At 43.9% G+C, this 13,233-nt stretch overlaps 2 protein-coding genes across 2 annotated transcripts in view; both read left to right on the top strand.

Moving 5' to 3' along the window:
- Window positions 1-13,233, top strand: part of LOC139725145 (eukaryotic elongation factor 2 kinase-like) — a 58,607-nt gene that overhangs the window by 10,744 nt on the left and 34,630 nt on the right. The gene's annotated exons all lie outside the window — the stretch shown is intronic.
- Window positions 2,098-7,476, top strand: LOC139725129 (uncharacterized). Its single transcript, XM_071636215.1, has one exon. The coding sequence runs from the start codon at window positions 2,098-2,100 to the stop codon at window positions 7,474-7,476; it is 5,379 nt and encodes a 1,792-aa protein (XP_071492316.1).

A 13,233-nucleotide genomic window follows, 5' to 3' on the forward strand; every position in this document is an offset into this window, starting at 1 on the left:
GACCTTGCCAGAATTCTAGTCGTGGTGTAACCTCCGAAGCAAATCCTGTGTATGATCTCAGTCATCTGATAACCTGGAAACAGAGTTGATTAGCTTGCAAATGATTAGCCAGAATGACCTTGCTACACGTATACAGTGTGTCTGGGGATGTGTACCGTATAGCATAATAGGTGCAGTCATGTTGGAATTGCTGTGGTATTTAATAATAACCATGGTAATTTGTTTGCACAGTTCTCATTGGGGAAATACCGCTGTAATACATGTAGGTACTGCGGTAATTCATGTGGTATTGTTCTCATTCACAAAATACCATGGTATTTCTTGTAAGCATTGCACATGCACAGACTGAATCTCCTATGGAAAATGACACAAATTGTGTCAAGTCACTTCAGGAATACACGTAAATCTTTACCATCAGTGGTATTTCATGACACGATTCACACTCAGATCTTGCATGGCTGTCTTATGCAAAGTTTTAATTACCATCCTAAATGTCACAGTATTTCTCAATGTGTATCGCCGTGTATTTGCATTCACATTGTGAAGTACAACGTGAAATAATGCTGTATTTCACCGTCAATGTTGTATACACTATGTAACAATTTTCACTGGAGCGTAATCTTTGAGACACTGACTACCAGAGGACTGAAAAACAGAGGGTACCAGTTCCGGTCAGTCGTTCCACAAGAGCAGCAGTTTGCTCAGCAGTTGGCCACAGCAGTTTGCTTACAGTTTGGGTTTCTTGGACAATGTGATGAAGTCCAACAATCCAAGGTATGTCATAAATCGTTCTTTTATGATTTGTGCATCATTTAAGGAACAAACAAAGCTTCCATGGTCAGGGAGTTAAGACTATAAGAGGAAAAACCGTGAATGAGATATAAGGTTATGTATGTTCAAGGTCAAGGTCAAGGTCATCGCCGTATACGCTGTACTACGTATTAGCGTCTATTGTTCCGTGCATTGTTCAATTGCATTAACGTTCAGTGTAGCGTGCGTGGTGCATGGTCCGCGGTGTGGAAAGTGTTAATGAGAATACGTTGAACGTTTTGGACGGTCTTTGTAAAGACCTCTCCCTATCGGAGAACGGTCCGAAATGATAGTATTGTGAATGTGAATCCGTGGAGTTTCAAACGGATTTTCTTATATTATGTATTGCTCACGTTAAAACGTAAAAGTTGGATTATATCTTTTCGCGTATGTATATCATTAAGGTATTTGTGTTAGGAACGCTCCACGCACGAAGTTCATGCACGCGGAGGGATATTAAAGTTGAAGTTACAGTGATATGTCTAGCTGTAGATTCTTTGATAGTCTCATTTAAGACCACAAAAAGGGTTGCTAGGGAGAATCTAATGCTCGTTGTTATCAGTGCACAATTTGCGACAGGACGCCTTATGGTGACATTGATGTGAGATGTGGCATTGAGCGTTTACAATCATAAGATTCAAGACATATATTGATTGTGTTAAATAGGTTTATTAACCGACGATGATTTGTTTGATTTAGACAGAATATTGAAAGTTCTTTATGTTTATCCTGCTTGTAGATTACACCAGATACATAACAGGATACATAACAGCAATACTCATGATTATAGATAACACAGCTATTCTCATGAGTTAGTTAGAATAGATATAAACGTTGTTTAAATATTCTGGCCTTAATTACGTTATCAGGAAAGAAAGAAAATATTCATTATCGTCTTACTATTTCTGTGTAGAGCTGAAATAGAGTATACTGATTTGTATGGCGTGTTATATAGATAATTTTCTTCTTGTTTGTATCTTACAGGAACCACTCATTCCAACACAGTTGTTGAATATATCACACTAGCAAGCGCAAGTTTGCAGTATGCACAGTTACATATCGCTGATAATGCTGTGTAACAGAATAAAGAACCCACATCACGTTAAACCGAGGATTTCTTTGTTCTTTTATTGCAACAACGTGTCCATCTGAAGAGATTGCATACGAATCCATCACAGCTTCAACAACTCTTGTATATTGGATTCAGGATGCCACTTACACAATTGATGTTTATCGTGCTATAACAACTTACTCACCATCAAGAGGCTGTGATTCCAGAACCATACCATGGCTGATGTAGAGAAGTTAAAGTTGATCAGGAGAAACACCAAAGGGGGATTGACACGCACCTTAAACTCAATCGACAGGCTGTTAAAGGACACCTTTGGTGAGGTCGACACCTTAAAGGGGTACATAGCCAAGGCGGAAAGTCAATTCAAACAAGTTGAAAGCAAGCATGCGGAGCTGGTCGAAAATATAACAGATGAGGCGACATTCGAAGAAGAGGAGACCTGGATGGGAGAGTGTGAGAGTAGGTTTGTGGAGACCATTGTACGTGCGAGGAAGTCCATTGGGTCCGCAAGCTGTGGTGAGCCGCCTACCTCCCAGCCCGTGACGCCGTCAACTCCCCCTACTTCTACACCATCTGTTGTTCAAGATCCGGCACCGCAAGCCGAGGCTGCGTCATGGCAACCTCGATCTACAAGTCCAGAACCGATTGCTCCCTTAACTCCGCCCTCTCCGATGCATCGACATTCATCTTGCACACCTAAGATGCAGAAGATGAAATTCCCCACTTTCAACGGTGACATCAAGGACTACCAGCGTTTCCGTACCTTGTTTCAACATTGTGCTGCTGACCTCACAGAGATAGAGTGTTTCTACCAACTCACTCAAGCCATGATTAATGCTCGCGAACGAAACATGATAAAGGGTTGCATTAATGTGCAGAGGGCTTGGCAGGTACTTGATGAGAAGTACGGAGACCAAGACAGAGTTGTCGACAGTCTACTCCGTGACTTGGAAAACCTGAAGCCGTACGAAATCAAGGGCAAGATTAGTCTAAATGCCATGACTGGATTTGTTCAAACCTTGCAGGTATTTGAGATGCAGGCCGAAACAATCGGCCTCTCTGGAGAGCTGAATAGTAAAATCATGCTAAGTCAGATCAAGCAAAAGATGCCTGAGGGACATCGCATCGCTTACTACAGAGATGTCAGAGACGAGCACATCAGTGACTCCCTTGGAGGCTTGGTCAAATGGCTACATAGACAGCTCCTACTCCAAGAGAAGGCGAAGTCACCATTCCCAGAGAAGACGAGTACCTGTGAGATGAGTCAAAACAGAGGAAGCAAGTCTTCAAATGCAGCAGCGCGGAATCCACCTAAACAGATCCAATCTAAAGAGGGGAAGCGTTCCGGGGTTCCCAAGTGTCCTCTTCATGTCAACTCGAATACGCACTTCCTGAAAATGTGCATCAAGTTCAGGAACCTCAGTCTAAAGGAAAAGTATGACGTCATGAAAAAGAATGACATCTGTAGCAGATGTGGTCATGACAACTGTCCTGCAGGGAAATCCCCATACGACCACAAGCTATGTCAGTTTGCGTCGCCATGCAAGGTTCAGAGTTGTGGAGATGATTCACACTTCTCTGCTATCTGCCCTGTTGTATATGGAGGGAAATATCAAGGCTCGTCATCTCCGCAGGATCTCAATGTGCCACCTACACGTCCACACACCACTTCAGCGAGTGTGAAGACTGTCGCAAACAAGGACACAGGCGCACTGCAGAGTGTCCTCCCCACTGTGATGAGATATTTGCGACACGGAAATAATCGTCAGCTGGTGCGGATTCTCTTAGATGGTGAGAGTCAGGCCACCCTGGTAAGAGAGGGCATCTTCTCCAAGACCGAGGAAGACATCTACCAGGATCACGATCTGAGTCTGGTTGGCGGTACCAGGATCAGACGAAAGCTTCGACTATTAGATTGTTTCATCGAAGACATCGGGGGAAACTTGTCGTACCCAGTTTCCGTCACAGAAATAGACAAGCCTTGTGGAGAAGCCCCTGTCGTGGAAGCAGAAGACCTCCAGCAGTATCACCATCTAAGGGAAGTGGATATTCACGCCGCCTCATCTGAAACTGTCGACATGTTGCTTGGCGTTGACAACACGCACTTGATGGTATGGGAGGAGTACATCCTTGGGGAAAAACCTGACGAGCCAGTGGCGGCGAGATGCCCCTTGGGATGGTTTATCCAAGGAGGACGTTCAGGAGGCCCTACAGCTCTGCTTAATTACGTCAACGTATCGGCAATCGGTCCCCTAGAGGAGTTCCTCGGCCTCGAGACAGCAGCTTTGCAACCGAGACGATGTACGTGCTCAACAGAGATCTTGAACAGAGGGGCAACCAAAACCATGGAGCAAAGTGTTTCTCAGCGTCAGGACGGCTCGTATGAAGTCAGACTGCCGTGGAAGAAGTCTCCTGACAGTTTGCCAGACAACTACAACTACGCCGTTAAGAGGTTGCATGGCTTAGAGAGTCAATTCAGAGATAGGCCTGAGGAGTGGGACGTATACTGCAAGCAGATGAGGGACTTGCAACACAGAGGTGTCTCACGTCGTGTCAGTGACACAGAAATTAGACAAGACAGAGAATCTGGGAGAAAAATGTGGTTCTTGCCACATTTTGCGGTAAAAAAAGATTCGCCTACCACCCCAGTCAGGATCGTCTACGACGCCAAGGCAAGATTCCAAGGTCATTCTTTGAACGAGTACCTCGTGAAGGGTGAAGACCTTAATGCTGATCTGTTCAACGTGGCTCTGCGTTTCAGAGAGAACGAAGTAGGCGTCATCGCTGATATCAGAAAAATGTTTCAGGCAATCAAGATCAGCCCGGAAGATGCAAGGTTCCATCGGTACGTCTTTCGAGAAAACCCGAACCAACCCATTCAGGTCTATGAACTCACTACTGTGACATTCGGAGACAGGCCTTCTCCAACGGCAGCAATTGTGACACTCAGGCATGTCATAGATCGACACGCACCCGATGATGAGCACCTGAAGAAAGTCGTTACCGATCAATTCTATATGGACGATCTGAGTGAATCGGTCACCAATGTCGAGGAAGCCGTCAATCTGAAAGCCAAGCTTGTAGAAACGCTAGCTAAGGGCAAGTTTGACATTCGCAAGTGGCAGTCGAACGTACAGGAAGTGTGCGACTCTGAGGAGGACACTCAGACCGCATCTGTGCTAGGAACAAAATGGAACCTCTCGACTGACACACTTAGTGTAAAAGAAGTCAAGCCCATGGAAGATGCTCTCCTAACCAAACGCAAGTTGTTGGCTCACACGGCATCATACTATGATGTGTTTGGTATGCTTTCTGGATTGTTGATCCGGCCGAAGATTCTACTCCAGCAACTATGGCAGTTAAATGTCGACTGGGACACGCCACTCAACGACAGACCTGAGCTCTGTCGAATCGTCAGTGAGATCAAGGTGGATTTGGAAGCAGCGTCTACCATAAAGATCCCACGATGTCTCATTCCTGAGACATTGCGAGGGAAAAGGCCATTGCCAGAGGTTTCTCTACACGGAGCCAGTGATGCGTCTGAAGATGCCATGGGCATCGGCGTCTGGTTGAGGTGGTCAGAGACTGAACAAACGGAAGTACAGTTGTCCTTCATCGCTGCAAGAGCCCGACTCACTCCACTCAAACAAACGAGTATGCCAAGGAAGGAGCTTCAGGCCATTCTCCTACTGTCAAGACTGATGGTTGCTCTGAAAGATGCCCTTCGTTTCAACATCTCCTATTCGAAGATGTGGACGGATAGTTTGACTGTAGTAAGGTGGCTGCGGGGACAGTCCAAGTCCTTTCGCTCGTTTGTCGCATACAGAGTGGGCGAAATCACCTCAGAGTTCGACCCTCACCAGGACATTGCCTACGTGCCGACCGATCAGAATGTCATTGACGTCGTCTCTAGAGGCACCACCGCGGAAGGAATGCTTGAGGTCATCAAGGGACCAACTAACCTGAAGCAACCACCTGAGTCCTGGCCAAAGACACCGCAGAACATCCAGGAAGACACTTCGGATCCAGAGAGGAAGAAATTCCACGTTCGAAATGCGAAGACACTAGCGCTGAAAGTCAATGCAGTGGCTCACTCTACCGCAATCGTTGATCCCATCAGCTTCTCGAATTGGCAAAGGCTGAAGATGGTCACAGCTCGAGTGTTATCTGTGAGAGATGTTCCAAAGAAAGAGTGGCTCAAGAAGCTTACCCAGCAGATTTCGCAGTGGCCGTCTGCCAAACTCCTGAAAGAGGCCGAGTTGTACTGGATACGTCAAGCGCAGAAGGAAATCAACTTTCAAGATGTCAACATAATGCGCCTCGATCCGTTCTTCGACGAAGGAGAAAAAGTGTACCGCGTTGGAGGTCGCATTCGCCATGCTCCGATATCATACGACACTCGTCATCCCTATCTCCTCCCAAGGGAAAGCCACATCAGTTTACTGATTGTCAGAGATGGACACTCCCTTGCTCTTCATGGAGGACAACTCAGGACAGCGGCGGAAGTGAGGAGAAGGTATTGGGTTGTCGGTGACACGAGACTCTCCAAACGCGTGGTGAAGGAATGCATCGTGTGCCGTAGGCATAGAGGGAGACCAGTCGAACAGAAAATGGCGGACCTCCCAGAGTGTCGTGTGAAGCCCTTCTCACCGCCATTTCAGACAACGCTGGTGGATTATCTCGGGCCGATAAACGTGAAGGTAAGCCGCAACATTACTGCCAAGGGTTACTGTGCTGTGTTCACATGTGCGGCTACCAGGGCTGTTCATCTCACTTGTGTCCAAGACCTTTCGACACAAGCTTTCCTGCAAGCCCTGGATCGCTTCATCAGCATCAGGGGTGCACCAGCCACCATCATCAGTGATAATGGGACCTGCTTCCGTGGTGCTTACAACACGATCAACACGCTCAACCTACGACTGGACCAGACAGAACTGAGGGAACACTGTAGTAGCTTCAAGGTGCAGTGGAAATTTGGGCCTCCTGGTGGACCTCACCATCAGGGCGCTGTCGAACGCATGGTGCAAGAGGTCAAGAAAGCCATGAAGCATCTCGTGAAAGCTGATCGTTTGCCCTTCCCTGAATGGGAAACAGTCTTCAGCCAGATTTCAGGGTTGATCAACAGTCGACCGATTACAGCTGTGTCATCTTCACCCCTCGATCATCCCCCTCTTGCTCCGAACCATTTCCTCATCGGGAGAGGAGATCTTCCGAGCCCTGATGTCCCCTGTGCGCAGTACAACGGAGACTTCAGGAAGCGGAGAGAGCTGTGCAACGCAATGGTCGACAAGTTCTGGGCACGTTGGATGGACTGCATACAAAAGCTCTCACCGCGCTTGAAAAACCAACGTGCAGCAGAGAACCTACAAGCGGGTGATGTTGTGCTCGTCATCGGAGAAGACAAGAGGCGTTGCGTTTGGCGAATGGCTGAAATCCTGCAGACCTTCCCTGGAGACGATGGGCTGGTTCGCGTCGTTGAGCTCCGTTACGCAGACAAGTCAGTCGCAAAGAGACCTGTGACCAAGCTGATTCTTCTCATGAAGAGGACAGAGAGAGTAGACCTTCAAGGTGTAACTGAAGGACTGAGTAAATAATCGCGTTTTTCTAAAGAAAGGATTCACTGTAGCCTTTGTTTTTTCATCGTCAGCTCTGAACATTTTGGGCGACTAAGTTCTTGAATTTGGTTATCAACTCAAACAAGCAATTTCTTGCCCTAATGGAGATGGTGAAACTTAAATTTACTCTGCTTGGACTTTAGAAAGCATTCTATTTGAGTGTTCGTTTGTCAACTGGTTTGAATTTCACCTTTAGATCTATTTAGGTCTCGACTTTTGAGCGGTTATCTGTTCATTGTTGTGTAAATAATCGCATTATTGTACACGTTTTGAGTGTTTGTAAAGTGACTTCCGTCACGTTCAAGGGGGCAGGATGTCATGGAATGATACAATATAGAATGAGTCTCAAAATTAGGGTCTGAATTATAGACTGTTAGCAAAGAGTTCCGGTCAGTCGTTCCACAAGAGCAGCAGTTTGCTCAGCAGTTGGCCACAGCAGTTTGCTTACAGTTTGGGTTTCTTGGACAATGTGATGAAGTCCAACAATCCAAGGTATGTCATAAATCGTTCTTTTATGATTTGTGCATCATTTAAGGAACAAACAAAGCTTCCATGGTCAGGGAGTTAAGACTATAAGAGGAAAAACCGTGAATGAGATATAAGGTTATGTATGTTCAAGGTCAAGGTCAAGGTCATCGCCGTATACGCTGTACTACGTATTAGCGTCTATTGTTCCGTGCATTGTTCAATTGCATTAACGTTCAGTGTAGCGTGCGTGGTGCATGGTCCGCGGTGTGGAAAGTGTTAATGAGAATACGTTGAACGTTTTGGACGGTCTTTGTAAAGACCTCTCCCTATCGGAGAACGGTCCGAAATGATAGTATTGTGAATGTGAATCCGTGGAGTTTCAAACGGATTTTCTTATATTATGTATTGCTCACGTTAAAACGTAAAAGTTGGATTATATCTTTTCGCGTATGTATATCATTAAGGTATTTGTGTTAGGAACGCTCCACGCACGAAGTTCATGCACGCGGAGGGATATTAAAGTTGAAGTTACAGTGATATGTCTAGCTGTAGATTCTTTGATAGTCTCATTTAAGACCACAAAAAGGGTTGCTAGGGAGAATCTAATGCTCGTTGTTATCAGTGCACAATTTGCGACAGGACGTCTTATGGTGACATTGATGTGAGATGTGGCATTGAGCGTTTACAATCATAAGATTCAAGACATATATTGATTGTGTTAAATAGGTTTATTAACCGACGATGATTTGTTTGATTTAGACAGAATATTGAAAGTTCTTTATGTTTATCCTGCTTGCAGATTACACCAGATACATAACAGGATACATAACAGCAATACTCATGATTATAGATAACACAGCTATTCTCATGAGTTAGTTAGAATAGATATAAACGTTGTTTAAATATTCTGGCCTTAATTACGTTATCAGGAAAGAAAGAAAATATTCATTATCGTCTTACTATTTCTGTGTAGAGCTGAAATAGAGTATACTGATTTGTATGGCGTGTTATATAGATAATTTTCTTCTTGTTTGTATCTTACAGGAACCACTCATTCCAACACAGTTGTTGAATATATCACACTAGCAAGCGCAAGTTTGCAGTATGCACAGTTACATATCGCTGATAATGCTGTGTAACAGAATAAAGAACCCACATCACGTTAAACCGAGGATTTCTTTGTTCTTTTATTGCAACAACGTGTCCATCTGAAGAGATTGCATACGAATCCATCACAGTACCCCTACTGTAAAACATGATATATTCGCGGCATGAATTTTTCGCGAATTGGAGCCGACGGCTTTTTTTGCGGCATGAAATTTTCACGAAATGCCACTGGCATTCAATGCATATAGTGTAGACAAGAATTTTCGCGTGCATTTTAATTTTGCGAATCTTGGCGCTCGCGAAATTCGCGAAATTAAAATGCACGCGAACATTTCTCGTTTTACAGTATTGATGGGCACCATACGTAGTGTGTGGTGTAGGCTACAGATATTTACACGTTCATTATGTGATGTCTGTGCACTGTATTTTTAGGGAAATACCTCCACAAACTACATTTGCTATGTTTAAAGAAGCCACACACACTGATGACTTGGATGCTTGCCATTGCCCGTGGAGTTCTTGTATGCAGTCAACCTTGTTTACCATTTGCCACGCTTTATTGTTGTTAGATTCACTAGAAAAGCATATTTGTACAATGTTAACCCTTACTTGGCCTTATTTGCCGATTATCTATAGGCCTAAACTCTGACTGGTATATGACCAGCCTAGATGATGTTATATACAAGGCAGTGGACCTGTAGTCATCCACTGACGATAGACTGTTGCATCTGAGATGAAAAAAAACAAAAACAAAACCCCCCAAAACAAAACACACACATACACACACATGACAACGCGTTCACTATTGTTGTAACGTTACTGTAGGCAATGACCTAGAAGGGTCTGAATATCTAGACTATACACCTGTCCTCATGGTGTCCTAGAATGACCTTTACTCTGCTCTGACCCTGTTTCTGTTTCCACTATATGACCACATGTGAATTATGCCTTCCTAAACAAAGAGCTGAAGTACTCTGTGTCAGCTTATGATGATAAATACACTGTATGTACCAAAGTAATCATTATCTTGCGTGTACAGTTCTACACTGGACACTTTCATTAGCAAGTATGATTAAGTAGGTTTCACCATCATTTCAGCAGGATGATCAAAACTAACATGAGGAAAGTGACATTAAGATGCTATAAACACTATGAAAGAAGGATCTTTTATTACAACATTGTCATAATATACTGCTTCTTGTGTAAGAGTTGCTTAAACCAGGAATTATATTACAACTGTACCACTAGGTGTTATACAAGTATCACATGCATTCTTGGTACATACAGGGAGGTGGTCTCTTTCCACCTCCCTGGTACATGTATCAAATCTTGCCAAAAACAAACTAAGACACAATAGAAACTAGAGAGGGGCCGTCTAAGGCGGCAGACCCACGCCTAAGTGCAAAGTGGGGGTAAACATAATGTGCATTCGGTCATCTACCAGAATTCGGCCACTTAATTGCCAGTGTGCTTTATCACCAGCCAGTGAGTTCTACCAAAGATCGTACACTGAAGTGTACGATCTTTGGTTCTACAGTCACATCACACGCAAATCACATCATTACACATACGGTATTAACACTCATTCACGTACAGGAAAGTCCTTAAGTCTCCTCCAAAAATCCATCGAAAATCCCAAATTCCACCGTCAAAAGTCGTCGGGTGCCCGTGCATTGGCCGCTAATGCAATACAATTTGTATTGCGTTAGCGGCCAATGCACGGGCACCCGACGAAGTGCAGAATCGGAAATTTTCCAAGCGCGCGCGAATTAAGTCCAGTTTTAAGAGTATTGTCTACGCGACGGGTCGCGGAAAAAGCGCTAAAAATCGAGAAATACGCCGTTTTCTTGCGGGATATTTTGATTATAGCAAGCCGAGAGTGTGATGATATCAAAGGTCGTATGAGTGTACGATCTTTGATGGTATCCACAAAAGCGCAAAAGAAAAACAAAATTTACGTACCCCCTAGGCAATTACCCCTATGATTAGTGTCTACGGGAATTATTCAATGCAAGGGTTGAATGCAAATGTCTACTGCACCAGTATTCGGCCACCAACGAGCGCCGCAACGTCCGCGATGCAATTTTGCACCAACAGTGTAGAGCGCGATGCATTTTCAGCGGCCTTGCACACGCATTGACATTGAGCACGCATATCGTGCAGTGTGACTGCGACCGAGCAAATGCTCCTCCAACGAAAAAAACAGTCAATGTTAATTTGAAAAATCATCAAAATACGGGCCAGTTTGTGATGACGGAGAACGAACTTTCATAAATCTAGAAGGACATTACATAGTCCCTCAAATAGGCCTAAACGTAAATTTCGGAATTCTTACGAACATTTGAGCAGCAAAGTCGGATCGTTTGGGAGTTTATGTTTTCGTATGGTAGCGGAAAATCGCAAAGTGAGAAACGGGAAATTTTCGGAGTGGTCACTATACCATGGGGTCAAAACTTCAAGGTCACACAGAATTTGCAAGGGTCAACCGATTATCACCAAAATCTAATCGATTCTTTCCTGCCATTATCCAAACATCCCCATAACATTTCGTGCAAATCCGTTTACCCGTTCTCTTGTTATCTTGTACACAAACAAACAAACAAACAAAACAAACAAACAAACAAACAAACAAACAAACATACGGAACCCTTTACATAACCCCCTGCCGATTTTCATCGGCGTGGGTAAAAAGAAAAACAAAATTTACGTACCCCCTGGGCAATTACCCCCCTACGGCAATTATTCAATGCAAGGGTTGAATGCAAATATCTACTGCACCAGTATTCGGTCACCAACGAGCGCCGCAACGTCCGCGATGCAATTTTGCGCCAACAGGGTAGAGCGCGATGCATTTTCACCGGCCTTGAACATGCATTGACAATGAGTGCGCATATCGTGCAGTGTGACTGGGACCGAGCAAAATTATTTCATGATTGAGGAATGCTCCTCCAACCAAAAAAAAAAAAAAAAATCAATGTTAATTTGAAAAATCACCAAATACGGGACAGTTTGTGACGACGGAGAGCGAACCCCGAACTTTCATAAATCAAGAAGGACATAGTTCCTCAAATAAACGTAAATTTCGAAATTCTTACGAATGGTGTTGAGCAGCGAAGTTGGATCGTCTTACGAACAGAGTTGCATGCAGCGAAGTCGGATCGTTTGGGAGATACGCTTTTGTATATGGCGCGCCGATCGACCAACAACACTGTTTATCGGCGATAAACACTGTTTATCGAGCGATAAACTCTGTTTATCAAGATGAAGCTCTGTTTATCACACCTTTATCAACTGATAAACAGAATTTTTCTCGATAAACACCGTTTATCGGCGGTCGATAAACAGTGTTTATCACAAAAAACTCTGTTTATCGGTCGATTGATAAACATAGTTTTTCCTCGATAAACACTGTTTATCACTTGGTCGATAAACATAGTTTTTCTCGATAAACACTTTATCACTTGGTCGATAAACATAGTTTTTCTCGATAAACACTGTTTATCACTTGATAAACAGTGTTTTTCGTTCGATAAACACTGTTTATCGCCGATAAACAGTGTTTTTTCAGTGTTTATCGCTGATAAACAGTGTTTTTCGGCGATGAACAGTTAATCGGCATTATTGGTCAAATGGCGCGCCATATTTGTATGGTAGCGGAAAATCACAAAGAAACGGAAAATGTTCGGAGTGGTCACTATACCATGGGGTCAAAACTTCAAGGTCACACAGAATTTGCAAGGGTCAACCGATTATCACCAAAATCTAATCGATTCTTTCCTGTCATTATCCAAACATTCCCTGAACATTTCGTGCAAATCCGTTTACCCGTTCTCTTGTTATCTTGTACACAATCAAACAAACAAACAAACAAACAAACAAACATACAAACAAACAAACAAACAAAAAAAAAAAAAACTAGAGAGGGGCCGTCAAAGGCGGCAGACCCACGCCTAAGTACAAAGTCGGGGTAAACATAATGTGCATTTGGTCATCTACCAGAATTCGGCCACTTAATTGCCAGTGTGCTTTATCACCAGCCAGTGAGTTCTACCAAAGATCGTACACTGAAGTGTACGATCTTTGGTTCTACAGTCACATCACACGCAAATCACATCATTACACATACGGTATTAACACTCATTCACATACAGGAAAGTCCTT

This window comes from Diadema antillarum, unplaced genomic scaffold (assembly GCF_040938485.1).
Source record: "Diadema antillarum isolate AM-2024a unplaced genomic scaffold, OU_Dant_1.0 seq00000016_RagTag, whole genome shotgun sequence".
Taxonomy (NCBI): Eukaryota; Metazoa; Echinodermata; class Echinoidea; order Diadematoida; family Diadematidae; genus Diadema; species Diadema antillarum.

Excerpts from the sequence above, each read along its gene's own strand:
- LOC139725129 (XM_071636215.1), top strand. The coding sequence starts at position 2,098 with ATGGCTGATGTAGAGAAGTTAAAGTTGATCAGGAGAAACACCAAAGGG.